Here is a 17045-nt window from a genome sequence, read left to right as displayed (position 1 = left end):
TTGGGCTAGTGTGTGGCACATATGAACAGTTTGTAAATGTCAGCTGTTGGCATCATTCATCATCATCGCCATCATCATTGTTCATATATGTATAGGGAACTAATATATTCCTCCTTATTTCTGTCATCTCATCTAAATCAATAGAATGATTTCCTTAATAGGAAATAGAATACCTAATCAAAGGTGATTTAAACACTAAGAATAATTATTATCTGACTAACCAGAACCACAAAGCTAGTTATAGGGCAGGTCATATTGGAAGGTTGTTGTTAACACCTATAATAGTTGTAAAATAGCTGCATGAATTCAAGAAAGATGAAACTGTGCCCATTGAAGAAGAGGAGCATTTTTTTCCTACATAGCTTTTAATTTTAAATAAACATTTTTTATGGTGATATCTGGCAGACATTGACTCCAATCTCATTTGCTAGAATTGGGTCACATGTCCAAGTCTGAACAATCATTCAGTTGCAAAGGAAATGATACCACTGTACTGGGTTTTATGCGAAGAACGTTGGAGATGTTTGTGGAATGCTCATGCATAGATAACAGTGTCTTACACAACTTCAAAAAAAAATTTATATATAAATACGTTTTAAATTACTTTTGAAATTCACAAGTAAGAATTTATGGCATACAACATGGTGTTCTATATATGTATATACTGTGGAATGGCTAAATCAAGCTACTTAACCATATGTATTACCTAACATACTTTTTTTTTTTTTTTTTCCTTGAGACAGTCTTGCTCTTTCACCCAGGCTGGAGTGCAATGGTGCTATCTTGGCTCACTGCAACCTCTACCTCCCAGGTCCAAGTTATTTTCTTGCCTCAGCCTCCCAAGTAGCCAAGATTACAGACATGTGCCACCATGCCTGGCTAATTTTTGTAGTTTTGGTAAAGACAGAGTTTTGCCATATTGGCCGTGCTAGTCTCAAAACTCCTAGTCTCAAGCAGTCTGCCTACCTTGGCCTCCCAAAGTTCTGGGATTACAGCATACTTTTTTTTTTTTTTTTTTTGTAGTAAAATCTACTCTCAGCAATTTTAAAGTATATAATATACTGTTATTAACTTTAGTCACTGTTATGTGTGGATCTCTTGAACTATTCCTCTTAACTCCAATTTTGTGTCCTTTACACATCTTCTTTTAAGTCTAATGATTTCTGATGTGTTTGTATTCAAATTATTTTGTAAGCATTTAACGCCCAAATTTGAGAGTGGGGTCAGAATGTTGGAATTTGATTTCTAGAATTAGTATGGGGTATTATTTTCCTACTTTTTTTCTGTCTTCAATAAAATGTTTATAAGATTCAGCTTCAATTATAATTATATCACCACCCATTAAGTGGTGAATCAGGGAAGAATGAAGATAATTCGATAACTTTGTTGCCTTGCATTTATTTAAAATATTTTTAATTCTAGGCTAAAACCTTTTTAAATGAAATTTTAACTTTTTGTGTTTTCAGATACTGAATAGCTATGATACCTCTTGTGTTGAGAAAACTTTAAATTTGCGTAATCTGAAGTTATCTTTTCTTGTAGTCAAACATTTTATTAGGTTTACAGTATTGTCTTTTGGTTTTGTTTTGTTTTTAGTGAAAAGGACACCTGGAAAACAGAATCTAAAACAATAAAAGAGGAAAAGAGAAAACTTGAAGATCAAATTCAACAAGATGCTATAAAAGTAAAAGAATATAATGTAAGTTAAACATTTTTAACATTAGTATGCAATATAGTACAAACTAGGATAGCTAGATTCAACAAGTAATATGGATGTGTCTTTCTGCAGAATTTGCTCAATGCTCTTCAGATGGATTCGGATGAAATGAAAAAAATACTTGCAGAAAACAGTAGGAAAATTACTGTTTTGCAAGTGAATGAAAAATCACTTATAAGGCAATATACAATCTTAGTAGAACTGGAGCGACAACTTAGAAAAGAAAATGAGAAACAAAAGAATGAATTGTTGTCAATGGAGGCTGAAGTTTGTGAAAAACTTGGATGTTTGCAAAGATTTAAGGTACATCTGATTCTTATTTTGCTTTTTCTGACTATAAAAAATTTCAAGTATGCAGAAGATAGGATGGTATCAATAATGCTCATCACCTGAATTAATAGTTAACATTTATTAACATCTTGCCATAATTGCTTCTTTTGATTTTTGTAGGAATGTTTGAATTACAGATTTTCCTCCCCTAAATAATTAATGTACCCTTTTGAAAAGGCCTTTTTTTCTTTAAATAACCACAGTAATTTTATTATACCTAACACAATGACAATAATTCTCTAATATCACCTAAAACCCTGATTATAGTCACATTTTTTACATTTTTTGATCAAGGAATAAACATTTGGATGTTACATCTCATAAATCTTTTTAATATAGAATCCTCTTGGTTTTCTTTTTCTCCAGAAAATGTTTGAAGATGTATCTGACTTTTTGTGTGTGTGTGTCATTTTACTTGTTCCTCTGTCCCTTGTATTACTAAAAGTTAGGTCGGAACCCTTAGTTAGCTTCAGGTTTAAACATTTTTGGCAAGAATACTTCACAAGTAATTCTCTATACTTAATACTGCATCAGTTCAAGAGTATCTGGTTGTTCCATGTTTTGTAATTGATTACTGTGTTACGGAAAAAATAAGCAGACCAGCTGTGGTGGCTCATGCCTGTAATTCCAACACTTTGGAAGGCCCAGGCAGGAAAATTGCCTGAGGCCAGACCGGCCTACGCAATACAGTGAGACCCCGTCTCTACAAAAAATGTGTTTTTTAGTTGTTTTTTTTTTTTTTTTTTTAATTAGCTGGGTGTAGTGGCACATGCTTGTAAACCCAGCTACCTGGGACACTGAGGTGGGAGGATCGCTTGAGCCCAGGAAGTTGGGGGCTGCAGTGAGCCGTGATCATGTGCCACTGATCTCTAGCCTGTGTGCCTATATAACAGAACTAGTCTCTCTCTTAAGAGAGAAAAAAAAAGAAGAAGAAGAAGTAAAGATAACCATATACCTCCATTGTTAAGCAATTTAGTTAACTGGTGATATTTTGGTACCATACAAATAACAAATTATTTGTCAGTCCTAATGATTTTAGCATCCTCTGATGATTGTTGCCTAACTCAATTATGAAGAGTTGTAAACATCATAATTTTCTAGTTATATTATGCACTTGCATTTATTAACAGACATGCTTTTGTAAAATAAATAGCATTTCCCCATTAGCCCAGGCGATTTGTTTATCTTGACTTATAGCTCCTACTACAAAGGCAAACTAAATGCTTTTCTCTTTAATGACCAGTTTTTAGAATACGCACTTGGTGTGCTCTGCGCTACCTGATTTTTTTTTCTCATCTCCGCTTTCTGTTTTTTAAGTATCATATTAGACTCACAGACTTTTAAATGTTCCATGTTTCTTTTGTCTCAACTTTAGCCAAAGAGAGTCCTTTAAAGTTGACTCATATTGTTTTGACAAAAATTCATTAATCTTTTGAATGAAGCCTCAAAACTTGACTTGTTTTCTAGCATAAGATGTCTTAGACTTACCTACATACTTCATGCTCATACTTGGAATAAACCATTTCTTTAAAGAGCCCAGGTTCCTTTTAGCGGGGAAGGCATTTAGATACCAAAAACTGGCCGCTGGGCATCATTGCTCTCAAAGTATCATTGCTACTAGTCTCTCAGTAGACAAGGTAGAAAAATATGTATATATTTAAACTGTAAGTTCATATCGTTATTTCCAGTTTAATTATAACATTATGGGGTAAGTAAATAGTATGTGGTTTTTACTAAACTTCTTTGATTTTGCACTTGTATGTTTTTTTCTTACACAGAAAATCTTTATTATTAACATTAAAATATTTGTTTTATCCTACAATATACATACAATATTTTGAAAAATAATACTTGAATTGATATTAATAGTAACAACAACAGCAATGCTGCCAAACATGATTTAAAATTTTATTTCAGGTCTTATTTTCTTCAGAATCTATCTTGCTGAGGATGTATAGGCAAAGTAATATATTCTACGCTTACTTGAAATAATTGTCTTCATACAGTTATGTTATACATTTGATATATTGTTAGGCTCTTTTGTTTTTCTTTTTTTTTAATTTTAGGAATTTTTTCCCTTTTTATTAGATGTTAATATATACAATATTTATATAAGCAAATATTTAGTCAGAGAAATCTTAATTCTGGTCTTATGTGTTTCATATTATTCTGCTCTACCCTCTGTAGGTAACTTAGTATCTTTCTTATGTTTCTTTTTTGGAAACATAAAGACAAGACAGGTTACATGACATGTATACCCTTCTGCACCTAGTTTTATACCCTACCTTGTAGTTTATTTTTAAGCATGTAAATGTTCAATGTACATGACTAAATTTAGACAGGATTGTAGGAACAAAGAATTCAAAGTGAAATTAAAATGGGCTGGGGTTCTTTACTATCCAGTTTAAAAGTTGCAATGGGTGATGTCATGCTAATAAACCTATTTTCAGCTTGATCTTAAAGCTTAATACTGAGCATCAAGAAATTCTTTAATAAACATAAGTGATTTTTATTCAGACACGTAATAAGGAAATGTTTGTTTTCTTATTTTCGTGTTAGATTTTTTTAGAATCTACTTTTCTTAGAGTTTTAGGAATACAGTTAGTGTTTGAGATAGAAAGGGAAAAGAATTACAGTTTTCTTCCTCTTCTACCTGTTCATGAACTTGATTTTTTTCTCCCAACAATTGAAAAGCCAAGAAAAAGGGAGATTCTTAAGAGATGGGAAATAGAATCTCATCTACCCCTGTTTCCCCCAGAACAGTGAAACTGAATATCAAGGGTAAGGTAGAATAGTATATACTTAACTTAAATGGAGAAGAAAGGCTGCCAAAATGAGATCTGAAGCACTATTACAAATATTTCCATCATTACTGTACTTCAGAATAAATTATAACCGTAAGTTTTTTTTTACTTCCTCATTCATAAATTTGGTTATTCCTTATACCACATCTCAGCTTTCATCACTCTTTATTGTACTTTTCTATGTAATGTTTGCCTATTATAGATCAACTTAAGAGAACTGTAAGACTGGGCATTTCATTTTGGTGTTGATAATAGGATATCTTTTAATAGTTCTGTAGTTGATGAGTAGAACCATGAACCAAGTAACTTAAAGTCCTTGATGTTGTTTATTACAGAGAACTATAATAGAAGTTCTCCCCCAATGTTTCCATCATGTGATCATGTGTACAAAAAGTTTTCTTTAGTTATTAAAGCTAGTCCGTTTAGCTTATAGTAAGCATAAATAGCTAAGTTGTAAAAGTTACCTATGGTAATGCTAATTTTCCCATTTATCTATTAAAAGGCAGGTTGTTTTCTGATCTCATGAAATTTAGAAAAGCCATCCAAAGATGTATTCTGAGATATATTGCTGCTGTTTGTTATGTTTTCTCAAATTAATTGAATTTTATTTTACCATGACAGGAGTTATAAAAGTATTTTATTTTTATTATGATTAAGATTTTCAAAGTAGCATATTATATGAAAGAAATTAATGTTATTGCATATTTTTCTGACATGGGAAATCATATATTTTAAAAATGGTTTTAAATTCTGTTTTACTTTCAGTTGTATTATCTTTCTCAAAAGTGGCTAGTGCTTGACCAGAATAAAAGACACCAGCATAACTCAGTATATCTTTATTTGCATAGGAAATGGCCATTTTCAAGATTGCAGCTCTCCAAAAAGTTGTAGATAATAGTGTCTGTTTGTCTGAACTAGAACTGGCTAACAAACAGTACAATGAACTGACTTCTAAGTACAGGGACATCTTGCAAAAAGATAATATGCTCGTTCAAAGAACAAGTAACTTGGAACACCTGGAAGTAAGTTTGTGTGATTCTTGAACCTTGTGATAGTAGCCATTTTTCGTCAATGTCTTTGTGTTTGAGGGGATTTGGCAGATTTTAATTAAAGTTTGACTGCATTTATATAAATTTAACAGAGATATAATTATCCATATTATTTCATTCAGTTTAGTTATAAATATTTTGTTCCCAAATATCAACACACACAACATATTATCTGTTTATAGTGGCAAAATGACTTCTGAATGATTATCTAGATCATTCTCCGTAGGTCACTTGCATGATTTAGCTGAATGAAACCTCTTTCCACCAGACATCTAAGAGAAAAAGGATCCTGGAACCGGTAGAATATTGTAATCAAAAGAGGGAAGCACCCATTAAGTGCCCATCCCTTTCTCTTACCCGTTTACCCAGAGCAAACTATTATTCCATGGTCCCTGGCTTTTGTTCCTTGGAATGAATGTAGCCAACAGTGACTGAAATATTAAGGGCTCTTCTTGGACCATGGATGCACTCTGTAAATTCTCATCATTTTTTGTAGAAATACAAAAAACTAGAGTAGAATATCGTAAGTTATAATCTGTGAATATGGACCAGACCCTTTACAGTTCTCTTACAGCCACTTGAGCTCCATACCTCTTACTGAGGACAGAACAAGCTCCTGATTTGTTCATCTTCCTCATCAGAAATAGAGGCTTATGGATTTTGGATAATTCTTATCTAAGATCCTCTCACAGGAGTAGCATAAAATCTAATTCTATTAGCTCAAAAGCTTTTGCTGTCTCAGAGAGACACATTCAGTAAATGAAAGCATTGTTCTGAGTAGCTTTCAGGACTCCTACTAAATTATGAGTCATATTTATCAATATTATTTAGAAGTAATCATAATCAGTTTCCTTTCTGCTGCTTTTGCCAAAGAGAGGTGATTATGTTACTTTTTATAGAAAATTATGCCTCTTTATCTGTGGTGATAATTTATTTTTTTCCATTCTCCATGTCCTCTGTCCTATCCTCTCCAGCATGAGAAAGTCCTAAGCAAGAGACATCTTGTAGATAATGTATCAATGAGTGATTTTTAACGTTATCATTTTCCCAAAGAATATTTTTAATCTTTCCTCAAGATTTTTTTTTTTTTTTTTTGAGATGGGGTTTCACTCTGTCACCCAGGCTGAGTGCAGTAGCCCAATCTCGGCTTACTGCATCCTCTGCCTCCCAAATTCACGCAACTCTCCTGCCTCAGCCTCCGAGTAGCTGGGATTACAGGCGTGCCCCACAACGCCCAGCTAATTTTTGTATTTTTAGTAGAAACAGGGTTTCGCCATGTTGACCAGGATGGTCTCGAACTCCTGACCTCAGGTGATCTGCCCACCTCGGCCTCCCAAAGTGCTGGGTTCAGAGATGTGAGCCACCGTGCCTGGCCCCAGTTATAATTCTGAATATCTCATACCTATCCCTATTGGTGGTGTCTTATTTTTATTTTTTATTATCTTTATTGTGGTAGCCATTATTCATGTCTCTGTCTCCAGTCTTACATCCTCCTTACTGCCACAAGAATGGTCATTCTAAACATGAATCCTACCTTGTGACTCCCATTTGACTCCTTGGCTTAAAAACTGTCAAAAGCTACCAGTCACCTGAAGGGTAAAAGTCAAGCCCCTACTTACTCATGTCATCTAAAGCAAGAGATGAACTATCAGAGTTTTCTGAGCACAGTGTTCTTATGTATGTTCTTGTGTACATGCTCTGTTCTTTATGTAGGGAACCATTTCTCTCTTCCAGTTGTTTTGCTCAGTGAATTTCTATTCCTGTTTCAAAACTTTGTTCAGGCATTACCTTTTTTTTTCTTAAGCATCCTTTTTTTTAATGGAATAAAGTCAGTCTTGTCTACACTAGTTCTGCATCTTATACATAGGTTTTGTACATAGTACAATGTGTTTGCATATCTGTCTCCCTTAATGGAATATAAGCCTTTTGATATAAGGAACTATTTAATTTGTTTCTGTGTGTTGAGTATCTCCTGTTTGGCACAGAGGTCAAGCTAATACATGAGAGTGATTAGTGGTGGAGAGCCACAGTGCACATGTTGTCAAATCATTAGGTAATCATTGTTGCTTTTTGAGAGGTAAAGGTTTATGAGACTAGAGGTGATGAAAATCAGATTTCATATGTTAAGAATAGAATAGATAATAAGGAAATACAAAAGCTGGATGGGTAATAAAGCAAAAGAAAAACTAGAAATTTGATAGTAGAAGAAAAAAGAAACAGATGTGGACTGAGGTAGAATCAAGAAGAGGATTCTTTTGTTTGTTTGTTTGTTTGTTTGTTTTTTGAAACAGAGTCTCACTACATTGCCCAGGCTGGAGTACAGTGGTGTGATCTTGGCTTGCAACCTCTGCCTCTGAGGTTCAAGCGATTCTTCTGCCTCAGTCTCCTGAGTAGCTGGAATTACAGGTGCCCACCAGCACGGCCGGCTAATTTAGTAGAGACAGAGTTTTGCCATGTTGGCCAGGCTGGTCTCAAAATTTGGATCTCAGGTAATCCGCCAGCCTCAACCTCCCAAAGTGCTGAGACTACAGGCACGAGCCACCGGGCCCAGCCTTTTTTTTTTTTTTTTTTTTTTTTTAAATGAGACCAATGAAGTTTGAAGGAGGAGGGAAAGAAAATTTACAGTTAGTAGGGAGAGAGTGATGAAGATAAGAGGTGAAAGTGGTAATTAAGGAAATAGTAAAATATCAGGGTAGGTGGGAGAAAAAGATTTGTAACAAACAAAAGAATTATCCTGTGAAAAAGGATGAATAGAAGAAAAAAAAATGGATAGAAAGATATTTAAAACACCCTCAGCCTCCTTTTTTCCCTCCTGTGTATTCATAGCATATAAAACTGTAATTATGCACTTTACTTAAAAAATATATTATTATTACCTTATCCTGCTTATTTAATCATAACATGTCCTCTTTTTAGTCTCATTACCCTGTTTGTATGATTCTTCATAGCACTTAATACCTGGCATTGTATTATATATTGGCTTATTTTCCAGGTACTCCACTCAAATATAAGTTCTAGGATATAATTTATTTATCATTGAAATCCATTGCTTAGAGTAGCTGGCATGTAGTAAATAGGCATTCTGTTTTTTCAAAGAAAAAATAAAGGAACTTAAGATATATATATTTATGTTATGTCTCCAGCCTTTTTCCTCACAGCTCTATTCTGTTGTATAGAATTACCTACTTTACAATTCCTGTATTTCAAGGGGATCTCACATTTAACATATCCACAATGAACTCCTGGTTACTGTTTCTCTCCTAGTCATTCTTATTTCAATAGATGTTCAGTTACCTAACCAGCTAGTCAAGGCAGACACTTTAGAGTTATTCTGTAGTCATCCTTTTTCCCTACCATTTTTTGTTTTCCAAATGTAGTTTATATGTGTCTTCTTCATCCTCACAGCTATAACCCTTGTCCAAACCAGCAACATCACTCATCTGGACTTCCACAATGTCTTTTTGACTAGTTTCCCTGATTTCTCTATTGACCCCTTTATTCTCCACAGTGCAGCCAGAATGATTGTTTAGAACTTCCTCCTTAAAATCTGTTTTCTTTTATGTATTAAGTTAAATTCCAGTTCCTTGTCTTGGCATGCCATGCCCTGCTTGGTATGGCCCCTGATGGTCTCTCCAACTTCATATTTTACTGCTATTGACTCTTATTTTTGCTTACTCTGCTTGGGTGCTCCAATCCTCCGAATCTTTTCCTGCTCCAATCATTTCAATCGTTTTCTCCTCTCAGATCTTATAGTACTCCAAACGCTTTCTTCCTTTGGAGCATCTGGGTTTATAATAAATACTTCGTACCTCACAGTCCAGCTTAAATACCACTTCTTTGGTAGTTAAGATATCCTTCAACCACTCTATCTAAATATGTTCCCTTCTATTGTTCACTGGCTCAGTACCCTGTTTTTATTTTCTTTCTTAATGTCAACTTTTTCTTTTTTTTAGAGTCATGGTCTCACTCTGTTGTCCAGGTTGGAGTGCAGTTGCACAGTCGTAGCTCACTGCAGCCTTGCTCTCCTGGAATCAAGTAATTCTCCCACTTCAGCCTCCCAAATAGCTGGGATTACAGGCATGCACCACCATGCTCAGCTAAATTTTTGTATTTTTTTGTAGAGATGAGGTCTCACTTTGTCGCCCAGGCTTGTCTCAAACTCTTGGACTCTAGTGATTCTCCCACCTCAGCCTCCCAAAGTGCTGGGATTACAGGTGTGAGCCACTGCACCTGGCTGATATTGACCTCTTTTTTTTTGAGATGGAGTCTTGCTGTGGTTGCCCAGGCTAGAGCGCAGTGGCGTGATCTTGGCTCACTGCAACCTCCACCTCCCAGGTTCAAGCAATTCTTCTGCCTCAGCCTCCTGAGTAGCTGGGATCTACTAGTAACGTGCCATCACGACTGGCTAATTTTTGTATTTTTAGCACTATGTTTAGTACTATGTTGGCCAGGCTTGTCTCGAACTCCTGACCTCCAATGATCCACCCACCTCATCCTCCCAAAGTGCTGGGATTACAGGTGTGAGTCACCGTGATTGGCCAATATTGACATTTTTAATAGGCTTTCTGTTCGTTTACTTGCTTATTATCTGCTGCATTCCACAGTGGCGAAATCCTGCCACCCACCCGTATACATAGGCACTGAATGGGCAGAACTCTGAAGGCCAGAATTTTGTATTTCTTTTCACTATAAATATCGTCAACTGTCACTGATGACACACTAGGATGCTCAGCAACTGTGTGCATGAAGGAAGTAAGCACTAGTTTGGGAAGGGTGCAAAACTCTTGAGTATTCCATTTTGGCCAAAATGAATTTACAGCTTTTGTAGCAGAAGCTAGTACTCAGAAATTGAAGGCCCTGTATTGGATAACACAGGATTTGAATGATTATTTTAAAATAATATTTTATATTATATATAATATATGTATGTATATGTAATAGTCTGTTCTCATGCTGCTATGAAGAAATATCTGAGACTGGGTAATTTATAAAGGAAAGAGATTTAATTGGCTCACAGTTCCACAGAGCTGGGGAGGCCTCAGAAAACTTACAGTCATGGCAGAAAGGGAAGCAAACACATTCTTCTTCACATGGTGGCCAGAAGGAGAAGAATGTGAGCCAAGCAAAGGGGGAAACCCCTTATAAAACCGTCAGACCTCGTGAGAACTTACTATCATGAGAATAGCATGGGGGAAACCACCCCCACGGTTCAATACCTCTCACCAAGTCCCTCCCATGACATAGGAGGATTATGGGAACTACGATTCAAGATGAGATTTGGGTAGGGACACAGCCAAACCATATCAGTGTGTATATGTATACCTGTATTATACATATATGTATGTGTTTGTATGCATACATGTATTATATATGGAGGAAATTCTAATTTTGTAAAAAACTGGATTGTGAGTTTTAAGGAGATGTTATATAAAGTTAAGACAATGTCATTTTGTGGTATTGGTCTGAATTACAATGTAGTTTCTTAGTGATATTTTTCCTTTATTCAGTGTGAAAATGCCTCCTTAAAAGAACAGCTAGAGTCTATAAATAAAGAACTGGAGATTACCAAGGAAAAACTTCACACTATTGAACAAGCCTGGGAACAAGAAACTAGATTAGGTAAGTCTTATGACTGATAATATTAAATGATTAACATCTAATAATGAATATTTCTTATTTAAAGTTCTTTTTTTACACTAGATTAAAAGGAAGTATTTTGACTAAAAAAAGAACTTTCTGCCTAATAGTTTAACTTAGGTAGATGAATAATCCTTTACTTAACCCCACCTAAGTTTAGTTTTCAGTCCTTAAGTTAGATTTGTTTCTAATGAAATCATGTATGTTAAAAATTTATGACTAAGCATTAGCTATTTTGAACCATTTAACAATTAAAACTGATGATATTTTAATAATGGTATTATGAGTTGTTTCACTGAGTGCAAACTATATTAGTTATATATCATTTGATATTTTTAAATTAAAAGATACCAGGAAACAGCAAAGAAAATTTGAAGTTATATTTCTCATAGTTTTACTACTATATTACTGTATTTTTTGCTCCTATATGTTTACATATTTTATACGTTTTAAATTATTATAAACATTGTTCTATACTGTATTTAGATAGTAGTATCAAAAATATTTTTGTGGCTGGGCGCAGTGGCTCACAGCTATAATCCCAGCACTTTGGGAGGCTAAGGAGAGCAGATCACCTGAGGTCAGGAATTCGAGACCAGCCTGGCCAACATGGCAAAACCTCATCTCTACTAAAAGTAGAAAAATTAGCCAGGCGTGATGGCAGGTGCCTGTAATCCCAGCTACTTAGGAGGCTGAGGCAGGAGAATTGCTTGAACCCAGGAGTCGGAGGTTGCAATGAGCCGAGATCGCGCCACAACACTCAAGCCTGGGCAATAAGAGCGAGACCCCGTCTCAAAAATAAATAAATAATAAAAATAAAAAATTGTTTTATTCATCATACTTGTAATCATACTTGTAAATAGTTATGCAATATCCTACTGTGTTTGAGTAATTAAATCACTAGCTTTCTATATCTTTGCTGTTATAGTGCCACAGTGAACATTTTCATGTATATCTAACAGAGATATTACTGTCTCAAAAGGTATTGAAATCTTTGTGGCTCTCGTTAGAGTTTTCCATATTAATTTTTCAAATAGTTATCCTAGTTTATAAGATTTTCATAATGTTATCTCATATATTGTGCTTCATAATTTTCAAATAAATTTGCTGCTTTTGATAATGTACTTTCATTTATTTGTTTCCTAGACCTTAGAGTCTAGGAAAAAAATATTCAAGGTTTTTATTATTAATAGAGCTGTTCTCTTAAATTGGTAATGACATACTTGATTTAGAGCAGCCTAACACTGGGAAATCTTAGATAAGCTACTTTTAGAAATGTAATTTTTAGCTCAATAAGAGATTAAATATGAATTGACTTTTATGTACTATTTACTTGGAAGAAGACACCATTTAAATGAAGACATAAGATAGTATTGCATACAATTTTAGTAGGTTCTTTGTATTTTATCATCTTTATTTTTAATAAATGCTGAATTCCCTACAGAAATTCTTTAATGTTTATGTATCTTAATCTCTTCCATATATGGATTTATATCACCGAAGTTTTAAGAGTGTTTCCCTATTCCCTATTGACCTTCTATCTTAGTTTAAAAATGTCACATCATTAGCTTTTTTTCATCTAGGAATTTGTTAGTGTTGGGCTGTTGTGCTTTATCCTCTCTTTAAGAATGCTCCAAACCAAAGAACATATAAGATGGCTAATCTGCTTCAGCCCTTGCGATGTGCTTTTCTCTTCTTATCAGAGTTTAGCACAATACAGAATGGAAGAGGACTCCTTTATATATTGGTATTTATTACAATGCTTTTCTATATGGGACCTAAGGTTACTTGAATGAGTGAGTCTTTATTCCATAATGAACTGATTTACTAATGCTTTTTAGCACCTGTTAGTGATCCATGATTGTTGGTTACTTGATTACTGCTTGCAACAGCTATTCTAAAATAATAAATTTTAAAGATAAATACAGAACATAATGAAGTACTTTTTAAAACTGAGGTAGAGACCAATTTTATTTTTTCAGGAAATGTATAGTACTTTGAGAAAACTGTTATAAAACTTGAACTTATGAAGCTGGAAAAATGGGAGAGGGCATTATTGGTATTGTAAAAAGCTGTTTACAAAGTGAGTTGCTGCTTAGCTCCTTTAAATAATTGGCCACCCTAAACACATCAGTTTTAAGTTGCTGAAAAGCAAAATACTAAATTTTGTTTTTTTTCTACACCGTGTTTACAAAGCAAAATTATGTTTTCTTCCCCCTCCTCAAAAAATAACTAAGTAACTAATGACACTCCTATGCGATGCCTTTTTATGGTAGATTGAGGCTTTTAGTTCTCTTTCCATTTAGCCACAGACTTTTACGTCCAAAGACAAGCTACATAACTACATATATAAGATTAAGGCATAACAAGTAATAAAAGAATGTAAAATATTTGGTATTAGGTCTGTACAAAGACCAAATAATACTCATGATTAGACAAGATTATATTTTGTAGAATATATCCATCATATGGCTTCAGATTTTACTTTTCAGCCTGGCTCTGTGAGACTTTAAAAATCAAGTCATTGCACTTATATTCACAAAGTCACATTGCTTTACTGCACTACTTCTCAGACAGTTTATTTCCTTTCAGTAAAATGTTTACTTGCCATTTTTAAAATTTCTTATATGTGACACTTCTGCACTAAGTCCTTTATATTGTTAGTTCCACAATTCTGTGAGGAGTAGGTTTTTTTTTTTTTTTTTTTTATTAATCATGTGACTTATGAAGAACATTAAGTTCCACAGAGATTAAATGGTACATTGGTATAGGCATCACACAGGCAGGAAGTAACAGAGCTAAGATTAGAGTCCAAGTCTGATAGAATTCAGAAAGTTGATGTGCTTTCCATGGAACTATAATGCTTTCTTACATACAATATCTAAAATATCTGAGGTAATTTTAATATAAACAACATGAGATTGACTTAAGTATTATTGCATATAGGTAATGAATCTAGCATGGATAAGGCAAAGAAATCAATAACCAACAGTGACATTGTTTCCATTTCAAAAAAAATAACTATGCTGGAAATGAAGGAATTAAATGAAAGGCAGCGGGCTGAACATTGTCAAAAAATGTATGAACACTTACGGACTTCATTAAAGCAAATGGAGGAACGTAATTTTGAATTGGAAACCAAATTTGCTGAGGTTTGATATTATAAGTTTTATCGTACAATTAGAGAATAAAGAATTAGTCTTGGTAGACATTGTATTATTGTTAAGAGGTTTGTTTGTATGTCTGAAATAGCTTATTAATATAGTGCCTATGTTTCGTGTATTAAGTAAGTAAAAGATTTAAATCTGAATTGTTTAAAACGAAAGCAGATATTTCTATAAGTTCTTGTTTTTCACCAGTTATATTATTAAATTCAACATATGAAATGTTATTTACTAAACAATGGAATTGCCTTTCACCACCATCCCTTCATTTAACAAATATTTATTCATTGCCTGTTACATGTCAGACCCTGTGTTAGGACTGGGAGTATAGCAAGAAACAAAATAGACAATAATCTCTACTTTCAGGGACTTTACATTCTAATTGGAGGTTTTATATATTTTTGATGTAGTCAGAATCATTAAACTGCATGGCAGTAAATATAGTGTGCAAGTATTTAACAATTTATGATTAAACACAACTTTTACAGTGTTTGCTTACCTTGAGATTTAATATATTTTCAAAGCGTTTATATCATTTTTGCTTTAACTCTGTCACTAAATCTATATGAGTAAGATTTTATTAACTCATTTGGATTTATTTATGGATGATATAATTGAAGTAAAATATAGTGAGCAGATTGCATTCTAAGCAAAGTAAGAATATTGCAAGTTCAGATATTATTAGATAAAGAGTTGCCTAATAAAAATGACTTTTGATGGATTGGAATATAACCAGAGTCTCCATAATTTGTTTCTGATTCTTTCATCTTTTTACCCTCCTTCAGTCTGTTCTTAACACTTCACACTCAATATATGTGGACTAAGGCCAAGTAAAGAGGATTGCAGTACTTCAAAAGCTAAATTACAAAAAAATCACCAAAAATTGATGTATCTGAACATTTTTTGTTACATTTCCTTAGCTTACCAAAATCAATTTGGATGCACAGAAGGTGGAACAAATGTTAAGAGATGAATTAGCTGGTAGTGTGAGCAAGGCAGTAAGTGATGCTGATAGGCAACGGATTCTAGAATTGGAGAAGAATGAAATGGAACTAAAAGTTGAAGTGTCAAAGTAAGTGCATGTAAACATTTTAGTCGTTTGACTAGATGTATTTTCTTTAATTTGTCTTTAAGAAACTTGATTGCAAGTATACAATTCTTAGTAGTAATTGATACTGATTTCTTTTTATAAGAACAGGATTAAGTAATATTAAGATTGGTTTTAACAGGGTTAAATAACAGTATTGATGAGAATAATGTTGTTAAAGAGGAAGTGACCTCTCTAGATTTACATTGTTTAGAGTTCAGGCATATTACTGTAGAAGGGTCCAGTTCCTCCACATATGGATTTTTTGGGGAAGGGGTGATGGAGGAGGAATGGTTATTTATTGTATTTAAACTTAAGTTTCTTCATTTTAATAAGGAAGTAATAGTGCCTCTTCTACCTGTTTCATAAGGTTGCTGTAAGAATATAATTAAAAATTCAGATTTTGATTTAGTTTACATTTATCAGGCATCTACTATGTACTAGTCACTGTGCAAAGTATTAAACATATATTGACTTGTACAATTGTACTTAACCTTGAGGTTATATCTTTGTTTTCATTTTACATAAAGAAGTATGCCGAGCTAGTTTAGAACACAAAATATATATAAGGAATAAATACTGTGTGCTGGCCAGGTGTGGTGACGTGTACCTGTAGCTGCAGCTGCTGGGGAGGAAGAGGCAGGAGGATCACTTGATCCCAGGAGGTGGAGGTTGCAGTGAGCCAAGATTGCGCCACTGTACTCCAGTCTAGTGACAGAGCAAGACTCTGTCAAAAAAAAAAAAAAAATGCTGTGTGCCAGCTATATGCTGTATTTTCATTCTCTTTTGTAATAAGGTGATATTTCAGTAGAAAAGTGTAAGGAGCACTTAGTTATCTGTCAAGCATAAATAGTAAAAATGTTTTATGGTCTACTTATAAAAATATAACCATTCCTTTGGAGCCTTGATAGTTCTCTTGGGAATATCAGTTTTTGACATCTTTTTCACTATGAAAGACCGTTTTTTGAAAAAATTAATCCTTTCTTCTGATGGACCTCTTTTGATATAAACGAACTTATAATAGTTAATTTTAATCATATTTTGTTAATCATGAAACTGGCAATGAGAGCCTCTGATCAGTATAAGGAAACCTACCTTATCTGTAACACTGAACTAAAATTATTCTAACCCAAAGCAAAGAAACTTTACATTTTGCTTTGCCTGTATTAGCTTATCACAGTATTCATAAGGGAATTTGAAGGACTTATTGCCATTAGGCTATCTTTTTTTTTTTTTGTAATTTTATTAAATGCATGT

At 33.8% G+C, this 17045-nt stretch overlaps 1 protein-coding gene across 4 annotated transcripts in view; it reads left to right on the top strand.

Moving 5' to 3' along the window:
* Positions 1–17045, top strand: part of CEP290 (centrosomal protein 290) — a 94290-nt gene that overhangs the window by 34224 nt on the left and 43021 nt on the right. For all 4 annotated transcript variants that reach the window (XR_002733495.1, XM_023221070.2, XM_023221201.2 and 1 more), the window contains exons 24-29: positions 1597–1699; positions 1790–2020; positions 5700–5873; positions 11408–11519; positions 14484–14689; positions 15622–15773. Coding sequence is in view for 3 of the 4 variants with exons in the window: in XM_023221070.2 (XP_023076838.1) it covers positions 1597–1699; positions 1790–2020; positions 5700–5873; positions 11408–11519; positions 14484–14689; positions 15622–15773 (978 nt within the window). In the remaining variant the exon portion in view is untranslated. The remainder of the gene's footprint in view (positions 1–1596; positions 1700–1789; positions 2021–5699; positions 5874–11407; positions 11520–14483; positions 14690–15621; positions 15774–17045) is intronic.

Source organism: Piliocolobus tephrosceles, chromosome 10 (genome assembly GCF_002776525.5).
Source record: "Piliocolobus tephrosceles isolate RC106 chromosome 10, ASM277652v3, whole genome shotgun sequence".
Lineage (NCBI taxonomy): Eukaryota > Metazoa > Chordata > Mammalia > Primates > Cercopithecidae > Piliocolobus > Piliocolobus tephrosceles.
The sequence above is the reverse complement of the archived record's forward strand: the minus strand, read 5'-3'. Positions and strand labels throughout refer to the sequence as shown.